Here is a 13,992-nt window from a genome sequence, read left to right on the forward strand (position 1 = left end):
GCTTTGCAGTGTGTTTGTACTCAGATAATTGATAGGTTTGCTGGTTTTGTTTTAATTGCCATTTGTAATAGCTTATTTTTTGCATACAAGCCCATATACGGTGGCTTGTATGCCCCCCCCCCCCCCCCCCCCCCCCCGTCTAGATTTAAGCATCTTTGACCACCCCAAGTCAGTCTGATGTGTCTGGGTATGTAGGCCCACTCCAGTTGCCATTCTGTATCAGTATCTAAATGCTTGTGTTGTGTTTAATAAATGGCAAGAAAGCCAAAGACATGCCTGACTTTGTGAGATCGCTGCAGTATGAAGCTGCATTTCATTTCATTAATTAATTCTATATCGGTAATGTTATACAGCCATATAGTTTACACATAGTGACAGATACAAGATTATGAATTCATCATCAAGACCTGGATGTTTGCTTTAGAACCAACAATAATTGAATACTGCTGCTGTATTCTAATGACGGAAAGGTAAAGGCTGTTAAGCATTTATGTAAGTCAAATCAACCATATCAAACACATATTATGTAAACTGCATTTCCTGATTTTATGTGCCCATATTATGTGTACTAGCTGGATTGTGTGGCTAAATGACAATGTATTAATAGCAAGTGTTTTTTTTTCTCTTGGGATATCATGTTTTTCAGCCCCATGTAGCTGTTTGCTGACTAAATTTAGTAGGTGGCAAAACATTTTAAAGGCACACAGCCTCTTCCTCATTCTGTTGTGAGCCAGCTGACCTGAGGTGAGTTTGTGTGTTTTGAACTGAACACAATAATACACACATACACTTTGGTGCAACCTATGTGATTCAATCATATGTATCACTGTCTAATATACATGTCAGTTGTATCTGTGTGTAATGTACATATTATATCAGATGACCCCTGCAATGCATATAAATCATATCAGTGTCAGTTACTTTAAGACATACAAAATAGAAATATGTTTTCTGCCATGGTAATTTATTTAAATTGATGATAATTATATCTTGAAGTTCCATTTTAAATGGTTCAAAATGTTATAGGGATATGTATGTGTTTTGGATGAATCCTTGAAAGACATTGTACATTTAATCTGTTTAAACTGTTTGTTCAGCTGTATGAATATCTTAAAGTTTATGTATCAACAGTAAAGTAAACACTATCAGACTTGGGTGTAGAAATGGGAACATGTTGATATTTGAACAACGTGTGTGCAACCTTAAGTCCGGAATTCATGCTTTGTTCTGCTTATTTGTATCACAAAAATGTTTCTACTTTAACTGGCAAAACATGTCTTGCACTTTTGTTTACTCTGCTTTCTCTGATAGTGACAATAATGAACTCCACTACACCACAATTTCTTGTGAGAGACACATTCACAACAGCCTTTGTGAAAAACTTCATTGTGGTGCTCCTGTTGATTATCCTCAACTACATCAATGGCAGCCTGGTGGCCACCTTCCTGAGGAACCAGGTGTTCTACGAGGACCCGCGCTATATCCTGTTCATCCACATGGTCATCAACGACGCCGTCCAGCTCACGGTCACCATCACCCTGTTTGTGCTGAGCTACATCTTCTACACCATCAACGTCTCATTCTGCTGCTTCTTCATCCTGGTGGCTGTATTCACCACCCGCAACACGCCCGTCAACCTGGCCGGCATGGCCATCGAGCGCTACATCGCCATCTGCGACCCTCTGCGCCACGCACAGATCTGCACTGTCCACCGCACCTACGTCCTCATCGGCCTCATCTGGCTGGTCTGCGTGGTCCCCGCCATCACCGACCTCTTCGTCACCCTGGCGACGGAGCCCATGAGCTTCTTCCACACCGCCGTGTTCTGTATCCGGCCGAACATTTTCAAGGACCCCGTGCTGCTGTACAAGCGGCAGGCTTTCGACGCACTCTACTTCTCGCTGGTCTTCTTCACACTAGTCTACACTTACCTACGTGTTCTATTTGCGGCGCGGGCGATGTCCTCCGACATCAAGTCTGCACAGCGCGCCCGCAACACCATCCTTCTGCACGGCGCCCAGCTGCTCATGTGCATGCTGTCCTACATCTCACCCAGTGTGGACCAGCTCATGGTGAGGATCTTCCCCAGCAAGATCCTGGAGATCCGCTACGCCAACTACCTGATTGTCTACATTTTCCCACGCTTTCTGAGCCCCATCATATATGGGGTCAGAGACAAAAAGTTCCGGAAGTATTTGAAAAGGTACTTTGTGTGCAAGCAGTGCATTTCGGAAGTTCAGCATGAGGGAGAGGAAGACAAAATGGCATAGAAGCTTTTCTTATTTATATTTTGTGCGAGTGAGATTGGTTACATTTATAATCAATATTATTATTTGGAGTAAGAAATTCGATATTTGTGATTGATTGTAACGGTGAAGACTTAAAATAGTCTTTTTGTGTGTGTCTGTGTATCTGCCATCATCAAAAGATCCAGCCAAACTGAGATATGTGCAGTCTGCATTTGCAGCATATTATATTCATTATCAAATGACATATTTTGTGGAAAATGCTCAAATGTTAACCTATGAGAAATGTAAACAAAGATAACACAATGTTAATGTTACTGCTTATGAAATTGTCTAAGTATATTAAGATTATTCTTCCTTTCCCTTATTATTTGTAATTTGTATTTATTTCCATCATTCCATATTTTGTAGTAAGATAATTTTCTGATCTAAATATATGCATATTTTTGTAGTTGTATAAAGTAAAGTTTTGTAGTTGTATAAAGTTGTATAAACTGATGTTTTAACATACATTAGAAAGATACATACATATATACATAGGAAGATGCATAGGAAGAAACCTATCTAACAGTGTATTACCAATATCACAAACAGGTGTTACAAAGTATGTTTGTGCATTTGAAACACTTGTTGTGCATTTATAACAAGTATATCCAGGATTTATGCAGCGCGACTGATCTTGATATATAAAATTCATTGATAGGTTGTTGATGTTTGTGCTCAAGATCCCCTCAAATTAAACCCTTTCCTTCCATGTTCCTGAAGCTCTGATTGGCTGACATTATTTACAGCTTATGGTTTGTTTCCCTATTTACACACTAGTGAACTACATGTGAAATGAATGGCTGGCTAGAGTCAAATAGGTAGAGTGCTAAGGTTAACACACTGTTTGTACTATTGGTGTATTGGTGATTCAAGTCCAACAGGCCTCATTGCATGTTCCACAAATATTTAAACTGTTAAATTTGCCATTGTGAAATGATTAATCATGTCATGTTGAATTGATAAAATCCCAGCACAGTTGAAACCCCCAAAGTGTAATCATTGCCGTGGACTTCACATTATTTAACGTGTGGGCCTTATAAAGCTGCTCAAAAGCAAGCTACATGAGATATTGAGGACATTATTTATGTAAAATATAATGGAAAAGTAAAGAGGTTAGTAGGGACTGATAGCCTTATTACTTTAGCAGGGGAAAAAACCTGTTGCCCGTTACCGAAAAGATCATTATTGATTTATTAATCAATAAACCCAAAACATCAAGGTCAACTTCAAAATAAGCATATACTCAGAGTTCAATGATAAAACAGTTCCAGCCTCAGTCCAAAAGAAGAGTATTGATCGCACACAGTGGCGTATCTGGCACAGAACACTTGCAGACAACTCCCACTCATCAATGAAACTACACACAAACCTCCAAACACAAACACAGCTCATCAATTTAATCACAAATGCACACATTAAAGAGGACCTATTATGCTCATTTTCAATGTTCATCATTTTATTTTTGGGGTCTACTAGAATAGATTTACGTACTTCAGTTTTCCACAAGCTTTTTCTCATACTGTACATCTCTATTCACCCTCTGTGTGAAACACCCTGTTAGAGCTCCAGCGTATAAGCCCAGCGTGCTCTGATTATTCAGCTAGGCGGGCAATAAGGATTGTGTTACGAGATGGCGTCTGGAATTCCAATGAGACATTTCAGGCCATTCAGACCAAACTTTATTTGTACGCCGCATTTCATACACGAAGGTAACACAATGCGCCTCACAGTAGGAAGGAAAGAAAAAGGGGGGGAGGGGGGTTTATAAGACACAGATAGGAAATAAGTAAACGTTACATAAATGTTAAATACATTTTACATGATACCAGGGCACCACACTTGATACCAGCGTGGTGGGATTTAGGGACAGAAAAACATTTCAGTGGTGGCAATAATGTACGTATATGTGACAGTACGGAAAGTAAAGTACTGGAAGAGCATAATAGGTCCTCTTTAATGTAACATTGCACAGGAGTTTTCAAGCAGTATACAATCATTGCGGTCTGTAACGGTAATAACACATCCAAAGCAACATTTCAGAGCCACCCACATCCTATGTAACACGCCTTGTAGACTCACCAGAGAAGTTCACTGCTTGAAAGGAAAAGATGCATTACGATCTTTCACCTAGGTAAACATGTCAATAACTTCTCTGTCAAAGTCCACCAATCCATGAATTAATTATTTTTTAAATGATAGCATAGCAAGTGCATTTCATCTCCCCATGGTATTGCATGTAAATATCAATGTTGAAAAGTTTCTCTCTGATTTAGCAGTGGTCATTAGTGTAGTGTTAATTATTTTTAGCAGTGACACTAGCAGTGTTTTTCTCTTGAACCACTCGAGATTGAAGGAACCACTCTAGGTTTGTGTCCTTTCCATACTTAATGATGTTGAAATCCGCTGGCTGGTGTAGTACCAAACGGCTGATCTCTAATTTTTGCACTAATGTCAAAGTACTAAACTCATTGTGCCAGACAGCTCATTATTGAAAGAGTATTAAACAAGTGCTTAGGGGCCTGTACCATGCTCACCAAAGGAAGTGTGACTTGAGTTTACTCAATGGGTACAGAAATATTTGGAATGTATCGGACAGCGCTTCTGTTGTCATATGTCATAAATATGCAAAAAAAAATGTTATGAAGAAAAACACATTAGTCGTGGTTACACTGGAAATGGAATTATTGATCCTGTCGTGCACTGCTCCACATCGCCATCTGGTGGACCCACTCCCAACCGGCTTCTAGCAATAGAGATAGAGACAGCTCATCTCTCTGTATTAGCTAGGTTGCATTCTGAATTTGCAATTAAGACTCACACAGAACATATAGGCTAATTCTAATAATGTATGCTGAGCATCTGAGCATGCTTCTGGCCTTCTACATCCTATTGATATTGAATAATTATTACTATAAACCAGTGGTTCTTAACCTGGGTTCGTTGAGTCACTTTCAGGGGGTCGGCAGGGGTCAAAACACACACAGTAGGCTATAGCCCGGTTCACACTATCAATGTTGGGCCGTTTTTGTCGGCAGTTGAAAAATTGGCTGCCGACAATTTGGCAACACACAATATTTCTCCGCCGTGATAGATTACAAATATTTTGTTGCTTAATAAAAATGTGCATTTCTGGACTTGTATCTGAAAGGCAACAGCAAAAGTCACATTGATTTGCAGTTGATATTCATTGAGTTATGTTTTTGTGTGAAATTCATGTTTTGTTGGTTTTGTTTTTTGAACACAGTGATTTTGTGTGCAACTGATGCATGGTTAATTTTGTGCACTAGTAAAATATATACCTATGTTTTAAAGAATTTTTTTCAATTACAAAGGGTTCGGTGAACGCACTGATGAAGCTTGCAGGTTTCAGTACCTCTAATAAGGTTAAGAACCACTGCTATAAACTGTACATATATAATCTAGTTGTATATAGTTGTAGATAAACAGCTTTATGTGGTTTGTGTCTTGATAAGAACTACATTACTGAATAGAAACATAAACGCACTGAAGAAGTTCCTTAATGGTATACAACCAATTCAGCTGAGACCTAACTGATGTTTTGGTTTGAGAGTTCAGGTCTCAGGGCACCTGTTGATCTCAGTCACACAACCTTTAAAAGAGTAGGTAGCAACTCCTGAAGCCCAGTCAGGGTTCACTGGCTGAGGTAAGCAGGGCTATGTCATTCATGTAATGTCTCAACCAGTGCTACGCATGTATACTGCTTTGTTTTCCGCAATTTATACAAAAAAATCTACTTATCTGTAGTTAAAGAGAATCATGAAAAGTATGTTGTTATAACTCATGTATTTGCAATGCCATCATCCAAGGGAAAGTTGTTTTGAAAGTCTTAAATAGCAAAACTATGTGACATCATGGACAACTAGACTGAACAATTATAACTTGATTTATTCAAACATACTTCTGTGTCAATTGATGAAATGTTATTAATTTTCACCGGCACACACGCATGATACGTGTATATGTTCCATGTGTATAATTCTGCTGAATGAAAACTCTCACAATTACCGCCTTTAAGGAAGCTTAACCTGGAAGCCTCCTGTGCAAACATGAATTCCACCTTGGGCTCCCTGTCTGCTAATTTAACCGCTCCCACCCAGAACTTCTACCCCAAAGACAGCTTCACCGCGGGGTTGACTAAAAACATTGTGTCCATGCTGGTGTGGCTGGCCCTGAGTATCTTCAACGGCAGCATGGTGGCCACCTTCCTGCGCCACCACTTCTTCTACGAGGACCCGCGCTACATCATGTTCATTTACATGGTGATCAATGACGCGGTGCAGCTGACTCTGGTGACGGCGCTCTACGTGGTGAGCTACGCCTTCTCGCGCATCCACGCCTCTGTGTGCAGCGTGCTCATCATCACCGCCGTGACCACCACGCGTGCCACGCCGCTCATCCTGGCCGGGATGGCCATCGAGCGCTACATCTCCATTTGTTTCCCGATGCACTACGGACACATCTGCACCCTGAGACGCACTGTCTGGCTTATGTTGGCCATTTTAGCTCTGTCGGCCGCCGTGCCCTTCACAGACCTCTTCATAACGCTGGCCCAAGAGCCGATCGCCTTCTTCTACACCTCCATCTTCTGCGACCAGTCCATTCTGTTTGGTGGCTACTCAATATATGTGAAAAACGCCATTGTGGACACCACCTATTTCTCCTTTGTTTTCCTCACACTGGTCTTTACCTACTTTAAGATCATGCTGACTGCCCAGGCTGCCTCCACCAACTACATATCTGTTAAAAAGGCACGGAACACAGTGCTGTTGCATGGCGTTCAGCTGCTGCTGTGCATGCTGGCATTTGTAGTTCCCTCCATGCAGGCCCCTCTTATCAGACTCTTCCCCATGTACCATCTGGAGATCCGCTACATCAACTTCCTGCTGGTCTACATCATCCCACGCTTCCTCAGTCCCATGATTTACGGCTTCAGGGATGAGAAGTTTCGCAAGTACTGGCTATACTACCTGCCACGCAGGACAAAAAAAGTCAGGCCCTCCATGAAAACAAATGTTAAAGTGGGGTGAACCTGTCAGGTGTTAAAACACACAGATGGTACTTTAGATTGTGCGGGGGAACCTAAGCTGTACAGAAAAACAGTATTTATCACCGTGATGGCTGATGAACCCACCATTTAAGTGAGGGTATAAGTGACTAAATAAAGTCATCACATGCAAATAAAGGGCAAAACATCCAGATGTAATCTATGTAACTTCTTTGTAACAGCCTTGTTACTGTAATGTATTTGATAATCTTTGTTTGAAAACTGAGCATGATGATTTATTTAAGGTACATGAAATATAAGCTACTTGTGATTTGTATATTTTTGTCATGAAAATAGAAAATACGTATCAATTTCATGTCTTTCTGGTTTTGTCCATTGTCTCACTGACAATGACAAAACTGAAATATTATATACGTGTGACTTATTATATGTATTATTACAGCTTGTTGTGTGTACATGCAAATCATTATGTGTCATATTTCGTAGCTCCTATTTGGAACTCTTCAAATAGCTACACGAATGCATAACTTTGGTTCGGGGGTTTGAAACTGACTGGGTTTCAAATTGGTCTATTTCTCTCTGAATGAATATATATGGACACAGATTACAGTTAGATTATAACTGTCAAAACAAATCCTCAGCATCACTCATTGCCAGGATGAAAACAGTGTGCATCCTCTCATACACTGTGACAGAGGTATGCAACTGTTCCCACACAGGACTGGCTGTCCCTATTCTACTGTGTGACATGGGAGTGAACAATTGTTAGAGAGCTGTGTACAGTGAGGTATAGAAGATGGTCTTGGGTGATATTAAGAACTAATTTGCCTTTCTGCTTGAAATATTATCTCATGATAACATGTCAAACATGAACAACCCTGTAGTGCAATATATTGACCTCTTTGGCAGACGAGGCTCTATCTTTCTACTATTGTATAATCTTATATTGATAAACTGTTTTCTGTCAATTCTGTCAAGTTAAGAGCCAAGCGACAAGACATAAATATTTATGTTTACAAGTGTTCCTGGAGTATTAATTCATGCCTTTCTGCAAGGCCACGCAAGCTTTCTCTACAGAGACTGGCTTTGCTGTGGAACTCGCACATTTGGATAGTTGACTGTGTTATTGTAGAAACTGAGGTTTGGGCTGTTTTCTGAGCTCTCCCCAAACTCCCACAGCAAAGCTGGTGTGTCCTCACCAGAGCACAAGCATTTATAGAGCTTTTGGATCCTCTGCTTTTACCTAGAGTCAACCTATTTTGGAGTCAGGTTAATAGAGTGTTCCATAATAAGTCAAAGGCCAAGAAAACAAATACATAAACATATATTATCAGAATTGGCTATTAGTAAATATGTGTAGTGAGCATTGATTTGACACGCCATCAGAATGGCTCATTGAATGTGTGGAATGAGATACTGAACGATGAAAAGGTCTTGTCAGATTTTGTGGTGTCAGGTTGCATCTCACGCCCTGCTTTCCATTGACATTTTACCGCTCAACACTGCTCATGTTCTCTAGCATTCCCCACAAGCTGTTTTGACCACACAGTGCATTTCTGTGTTATTGTGCCTAACAAACATTAGCACAATTGGTGATCCAGTCCTTCTTACACGAGTATGACCCTTCTGTGACGAGCAGACAAGTGTACAACAGAGGTAATCAGATGGGAAGGAGGCCACCTCACTAAGAATGTGACAGAATATTCAAGCTACTCCACTTAGAATCAGAGAAAAGCAAAGTTCTCTGAATACAATTATATATACACACGTATATATAAAATAATTATCATAAAAATATTATTTAGCTCTACAGAGTAAAGGCATCCATTTAATTCAATCAATTTCATTAACAATCTTTAAACAGATCACCAAACACTGCACACTGGGTTTTGGACAATTAAAAGTGCAATCTAAGGTTGACCCTTGGTTGACGTATTTTGATCGATGAACAGCCGAGTGCATTCCTGCTTTGTTCATGTTTTATAGATCCTGGCAGTATGACAATTAATCCAGTAATGAATCGTTCCTACTGTGCAATATGCACTGTAAAACCTGGGAAGTTAACTTAACTCAAATGATCTTTGTAAACCGATTGCCTTAATTCATTTGAGTTTGGTAACTCATTTAATGTAAGTGTAGATAACTAATTTAACTGAGTTGTCATTACATGTATTTTGTGTTGTGCTAACTTAAAGGAGTCAAGTTAACTAAACTTGCTACATTCACCAATCTTCAACTTAAGTGAAATACTTATTACTACTCATTTCTTTTAAGTTTTATTGACAAGTAAGAATTACTTCATATCAACATAAATTAAGTATGTGAACACTACTTTTCTATTTGAGTAGTGACTAGTCTTAATACAGTGAATTTACTACTCAATCCATTTGAGAAAACTGATTGCCTTACACTATTTAATTTACTGTAACTCATTACAAATATTTACAAGTAGACAGAGGTCAATAAAATCCATTTATTTTGAAAAGGCCATACATCAACATAAAACACATTGACATTTCATTTTACATTTAAATTTAAGTTTACATTAAAGTTAACTCTAATTGTCGTAAACCAGTCACATATACAGTGCTGCCTTAATTATGAATGCATGGCCCATTTAAAAATAGATCCTGGAAATTTGCAATGAGATAAAATAGTATGTTTTAGCAATAAGGAATGAACCTCTCTTTAACGTACACATACGTCACACATAAATATGCAAATACATGTTCTTCATCTCACGTCCAACTGTAATATAAAATGATAAACATTTTGTAAAGTAAGGTTATAAGGTTATTTATAAAGTAAGGTTCATACCTTGAACACGTAATGAACTACTGCAGCCACAGGTAATTTGCATGCTAAACAAAGCACTCTAACATTGCATTAAGGTAACATTAAGAAGCTGCAAAACTGTATTCTACGGTGATTCTAAATTTAGCTCCAAGTGTAAAGCTAGAAATTGAGGACAGATGAGGCAAGCCTAGATTAGTGCTGAGAGGCCAAACCAGTTTTTGACCTCAAACTCTGATTTTGAATGCAGGTAAAGCAGACCTGTATAAAGAAGAGCTTGAGGGAGTTGCTCCAAAACACTCATTCAACAGACAGCTGACGTCTAATCACTGAGTTCTAATTAGTTCTAGTATCCCTTTAAATTTGCTGGGTACTGCAGATGGAGAGCATAGATAAGGGCAAACAAATTGACAAGGGCATCAGTCCAAGACCTATGGGTTTGAACAACCTTATCCTCAAGGATAATCGCAACCTGTTGAGTGTGGAAAGGAACCAGAGCTGGTGTATCCTCGTCTGTGACTGCCAACAGCGCAACTGATCCTCTTTGGCTGTCATCAAAGTCTTCTTCCTGAAAATGTTATAAACCGATATTGTACATGATTACCAGGAGTTATTAAATAAACTGTAATACATTGGCATGTAAAAAGAAATATCTAATAAATGTGAATCCGTGTATGACAGAGAATTAATTTGTGTGAGAGGAGGAAGTGTCTGTATAAGTGTTTATGTGTGTATGAATTTATGAAATACTGTATGTGTGGGAGTGTTATGTGGCTGTGGGAGAAAGTACAGGTGAGAGACTGATAAGAGGATAGCAAGGCCTTTGTTAATCAGAGGTGAAGGATATAGGTCAAACCTTGCAACTTCTGAATATCTGGGAAGAATCTTCTTTCAGGTAGAGCGGCAAACCAAATAGGACTGTTGTTCTTGCAGCCTGAATGTCATTCTTATCCTGTTGGACATATATTGGACAAATGAAAAATTACAAAAGAAAATTATTCCATGAAGGGAAAGACCATTAAATGCAGATGTCCATGGACAACGTAGTTTAATGCATAAATGTTCCTAGTACAATTAATGAAAAATGTGGGTAGTTTTTAACCCATAGCCCTGTTGATTGAGGACACAGAGTGCCGTCAGTATGGGAAAAATAACAAGAACATTTGGCACAACATTGACTGAATATCAGCACGGTAACTAAAGCGAACCTATAAGGGCAGTGAAAGTGAAAGTTGAGGTTGGCTACCCCATAGGGTGGCTTTAGCTGCCATTATGATACTTAGTTAATGTTGTGCCAAATTTTCTCATAATTTTTCCTACTGACAGCACTCTGTATCCTCCATCACGGGGCAATGGGTTAAAACATTTCTGTATTAGAGGTATTGATACATACAGTATGATGTATGATGTTTACCTGCCTACTGTAGTCAGACATGAGATCAGCCATTTTGTTGCCAAAACTGCCAGACCGCTTCTGCTTGAACAGGTGTAGAAGCTGTGGTGTGTGTCTATCCAATGCCGCAAAAAATGAGAATGGTAGGTTCTGGTTGGTGATGCGGTGAAATTCTTTGTACAGCTGTGTAAAAGCAACACAAATTCACACAAATTAGAATACAATTTCAGCTTTTCACTTACGTGTTGGTGGTGAGCTAGCGGTTAGTTGTTAGCAACACGTGTTGACACAATAATTAATAATTAGCTGGACTAAATACACATAAGTACAGTAGAAAACTCACATACTTTACATTTCCAATTATTAAATTATTAGTGGGACTAACTTTCTGTGGAATAAAATATGCCCACAAATAATTTTGAAACGTGAGAATATGATAGTGATATCAACTCTATATTGCCAGTAGCTGCTACCTCAAGCACTAGTTGGTAGCGAGCTAGCCTTTGGTTGATAGGAACACGTGTTGAATAGGGATGCAAATTATCGATTAATTCATTAATCATTAGTTGATAATCTTATCGACCGACTTTCGATTAATTGATAAGCGGCGTTTTTCACCTGAGTTTCAGTGTTTCAATAGGGCCTTTACAAATATCAGCTAAATAGTTGAGTTATTATATTACATTACATTCTGATAATTCTATTCTATTCTATTCTATTATACATTCCTCAAGTAATTATGCATTAGGAAAAGAAAGCAGAAAAGTTTTTTTTATGGTATAACAAAATACATTCTTTAATTTAAAACAAAGAAATAAATGATGGACTGGCTCAGTTCTTGCATTTGAAACAGACATAAAAAAAAAAGAATAGAAGAAATTAAATAGAGAGCCAAACAGAATATTATTGAGCCTATAGATTATGAAGAAACTGCATCTAGGCTATTACAAGCTAACTAGCCAACACAACTCTCTGAAGTTTAACTCGCGCTCACGGTAGTGAGGGATAGAGTAGTTACATTCTTAATGGCAAGCCATCAGGCAAAGGTAAGCTAGCCCGCTAACGAGCTAGGTATATAATATCATTAAGCCTGAGTGAGCTAGTCCGCTATCAAGCTAAATAGCCAACTCAACTCTTACTTACTTACTCTCATGAGCCAAACTCGCGGGCACACGTTAGCACGGGAGTAGACAGAGATATTCATATTCATAGCAAGGTGAGCTAGCCCGCTAACGAGCTAGGTAGCTAACTCTATGAAGTCTCAGTGAGCTAGCCCGCTAACGAACTAATAGCTAACCAAGCGGCAGTAAGCGAGAGAAGGTATAATACAGTGTAGTTGTGATTTTAGGTTGATCAGGTGAACTGGTGGTGCCATGCAGGACAGCAGCATGCACGGTGTTCAAATGATAACTGAGTGAGCTAGTGGAACTATTGTATTTCAATACCGCATTAAACAGAGAACATTTGACTTCTTTGCCTGAATTAACAATGTTGAAGTGGTCCCACACCGCACTTCTTTTCGCTCGCTTCATTTTGTTTTCAACCGGTCTCTCGCGCTAGCGCCCTCTAGCGATTAATCGTGATTAATACATTTTGATCGAGCAACCTCTTAATCGACAATTAATCTAAAGTCGATTAATCATTTGCATCCCTAGTGTTGAATCAATAATTAGCTGGACTAAATACACATAAGTAGTACAGTAGAAAACTCATATACTTTACATTTCCACTTATTACATTATTATTGAGACTAACTTTCTGTGGAATAAAATATGCCCACAATTCATTTTGAAACGTGAGAATACGATAGTCTATATTGCCAGTAGCTGCTACCTCAAGCACTAGTTGGTAGCGAGCTAGCCTTTGGTTGTTAGCAACACGTGTTGAATCAATAATTAGCTGGACTAAATACACAAGTATGCAACTACCTCCACTAGTCAGAAATGACAGGGTTGCTTATGTTAAGAACAGAATGGAAGTTTGTTTTTTGGGGGGTTTTTTGCTGCGAGAAAGGGACATAATTGTGAAGCTCACCTTTGCAGGAAAGTCTCTCTGGCTTCCACGAGTATGTCCGTTGAGTTGCAGAGGTAGGGAGGGTCTCTTCTTCGCCGAAAGACTAGGCTCCAATCAGGGCAGTCCATTGAGCAAAATGTTTAAGATTGACAGTTGAACAACCAATTGCTACGCCAACATGCTGGCTATCCACTGAGCTGTGACACACATCTTACAACTCACCTCCTGCGAATTTTTTTGTATTACTAACTGGATGTATTGACTAAACAATAGTACTTTCTCGTCTCATAAATAAAATCTAGACTTAAAATAACGAACGACAGACGTTAAAGGCATAATATGCAGGATTCCCTTGGAGCTCCCCCTAAAGGTTTTTACTAGTATTAACGTTTACTCCAGTGTCGTAAAAACACATTAACGATAGGTGCATGTTCGAAGTCGCGCTGCATTCACTTGTATACCGGTGAGTGGAGTCA

At 39.2% G+C, this 13,992-nt stretch overlaps 1 protein-coding gene across 1 annotated transcript; it reads left to right on the top strand.

The window, feature by feature from the left end:
• Positions 1-1,319: 1,319 nt before the first annotated feature.
• Positions 1,320-10,648, top strand: LOC308371767 (uncharacterized protein; the record flags this gene model as incomplete). The annotated part of the gene is made up of 3 exons (XM_080846754.1): positions 1,320-2,221; positions 6,328-7,300; positions 10,490-10,648. The coding sequence occupies 3 exons, from the start codon at positions 1,320-1,322 to the stop codon at positions 10,646-10,648; spliced, it is 2,034 nt and encodes a 677-aa protein (XP_080702880.1).
• Between the last annotated feature and the right edge of the window lie 3,344 nt (positions 10,649-13,992).

This window comes from Sprattus sprattus (assembly GCF_963457725.1).
Source record: "Sprattus sprattus genome assembly, chromosome: 10".
Classification (NCBI taxonomy): Eukaryota; Metazoa; Chordata; class Actinopteri; order Clupeiformes; family Clupeidae; genus Sprattus; species Sprattus sprattus.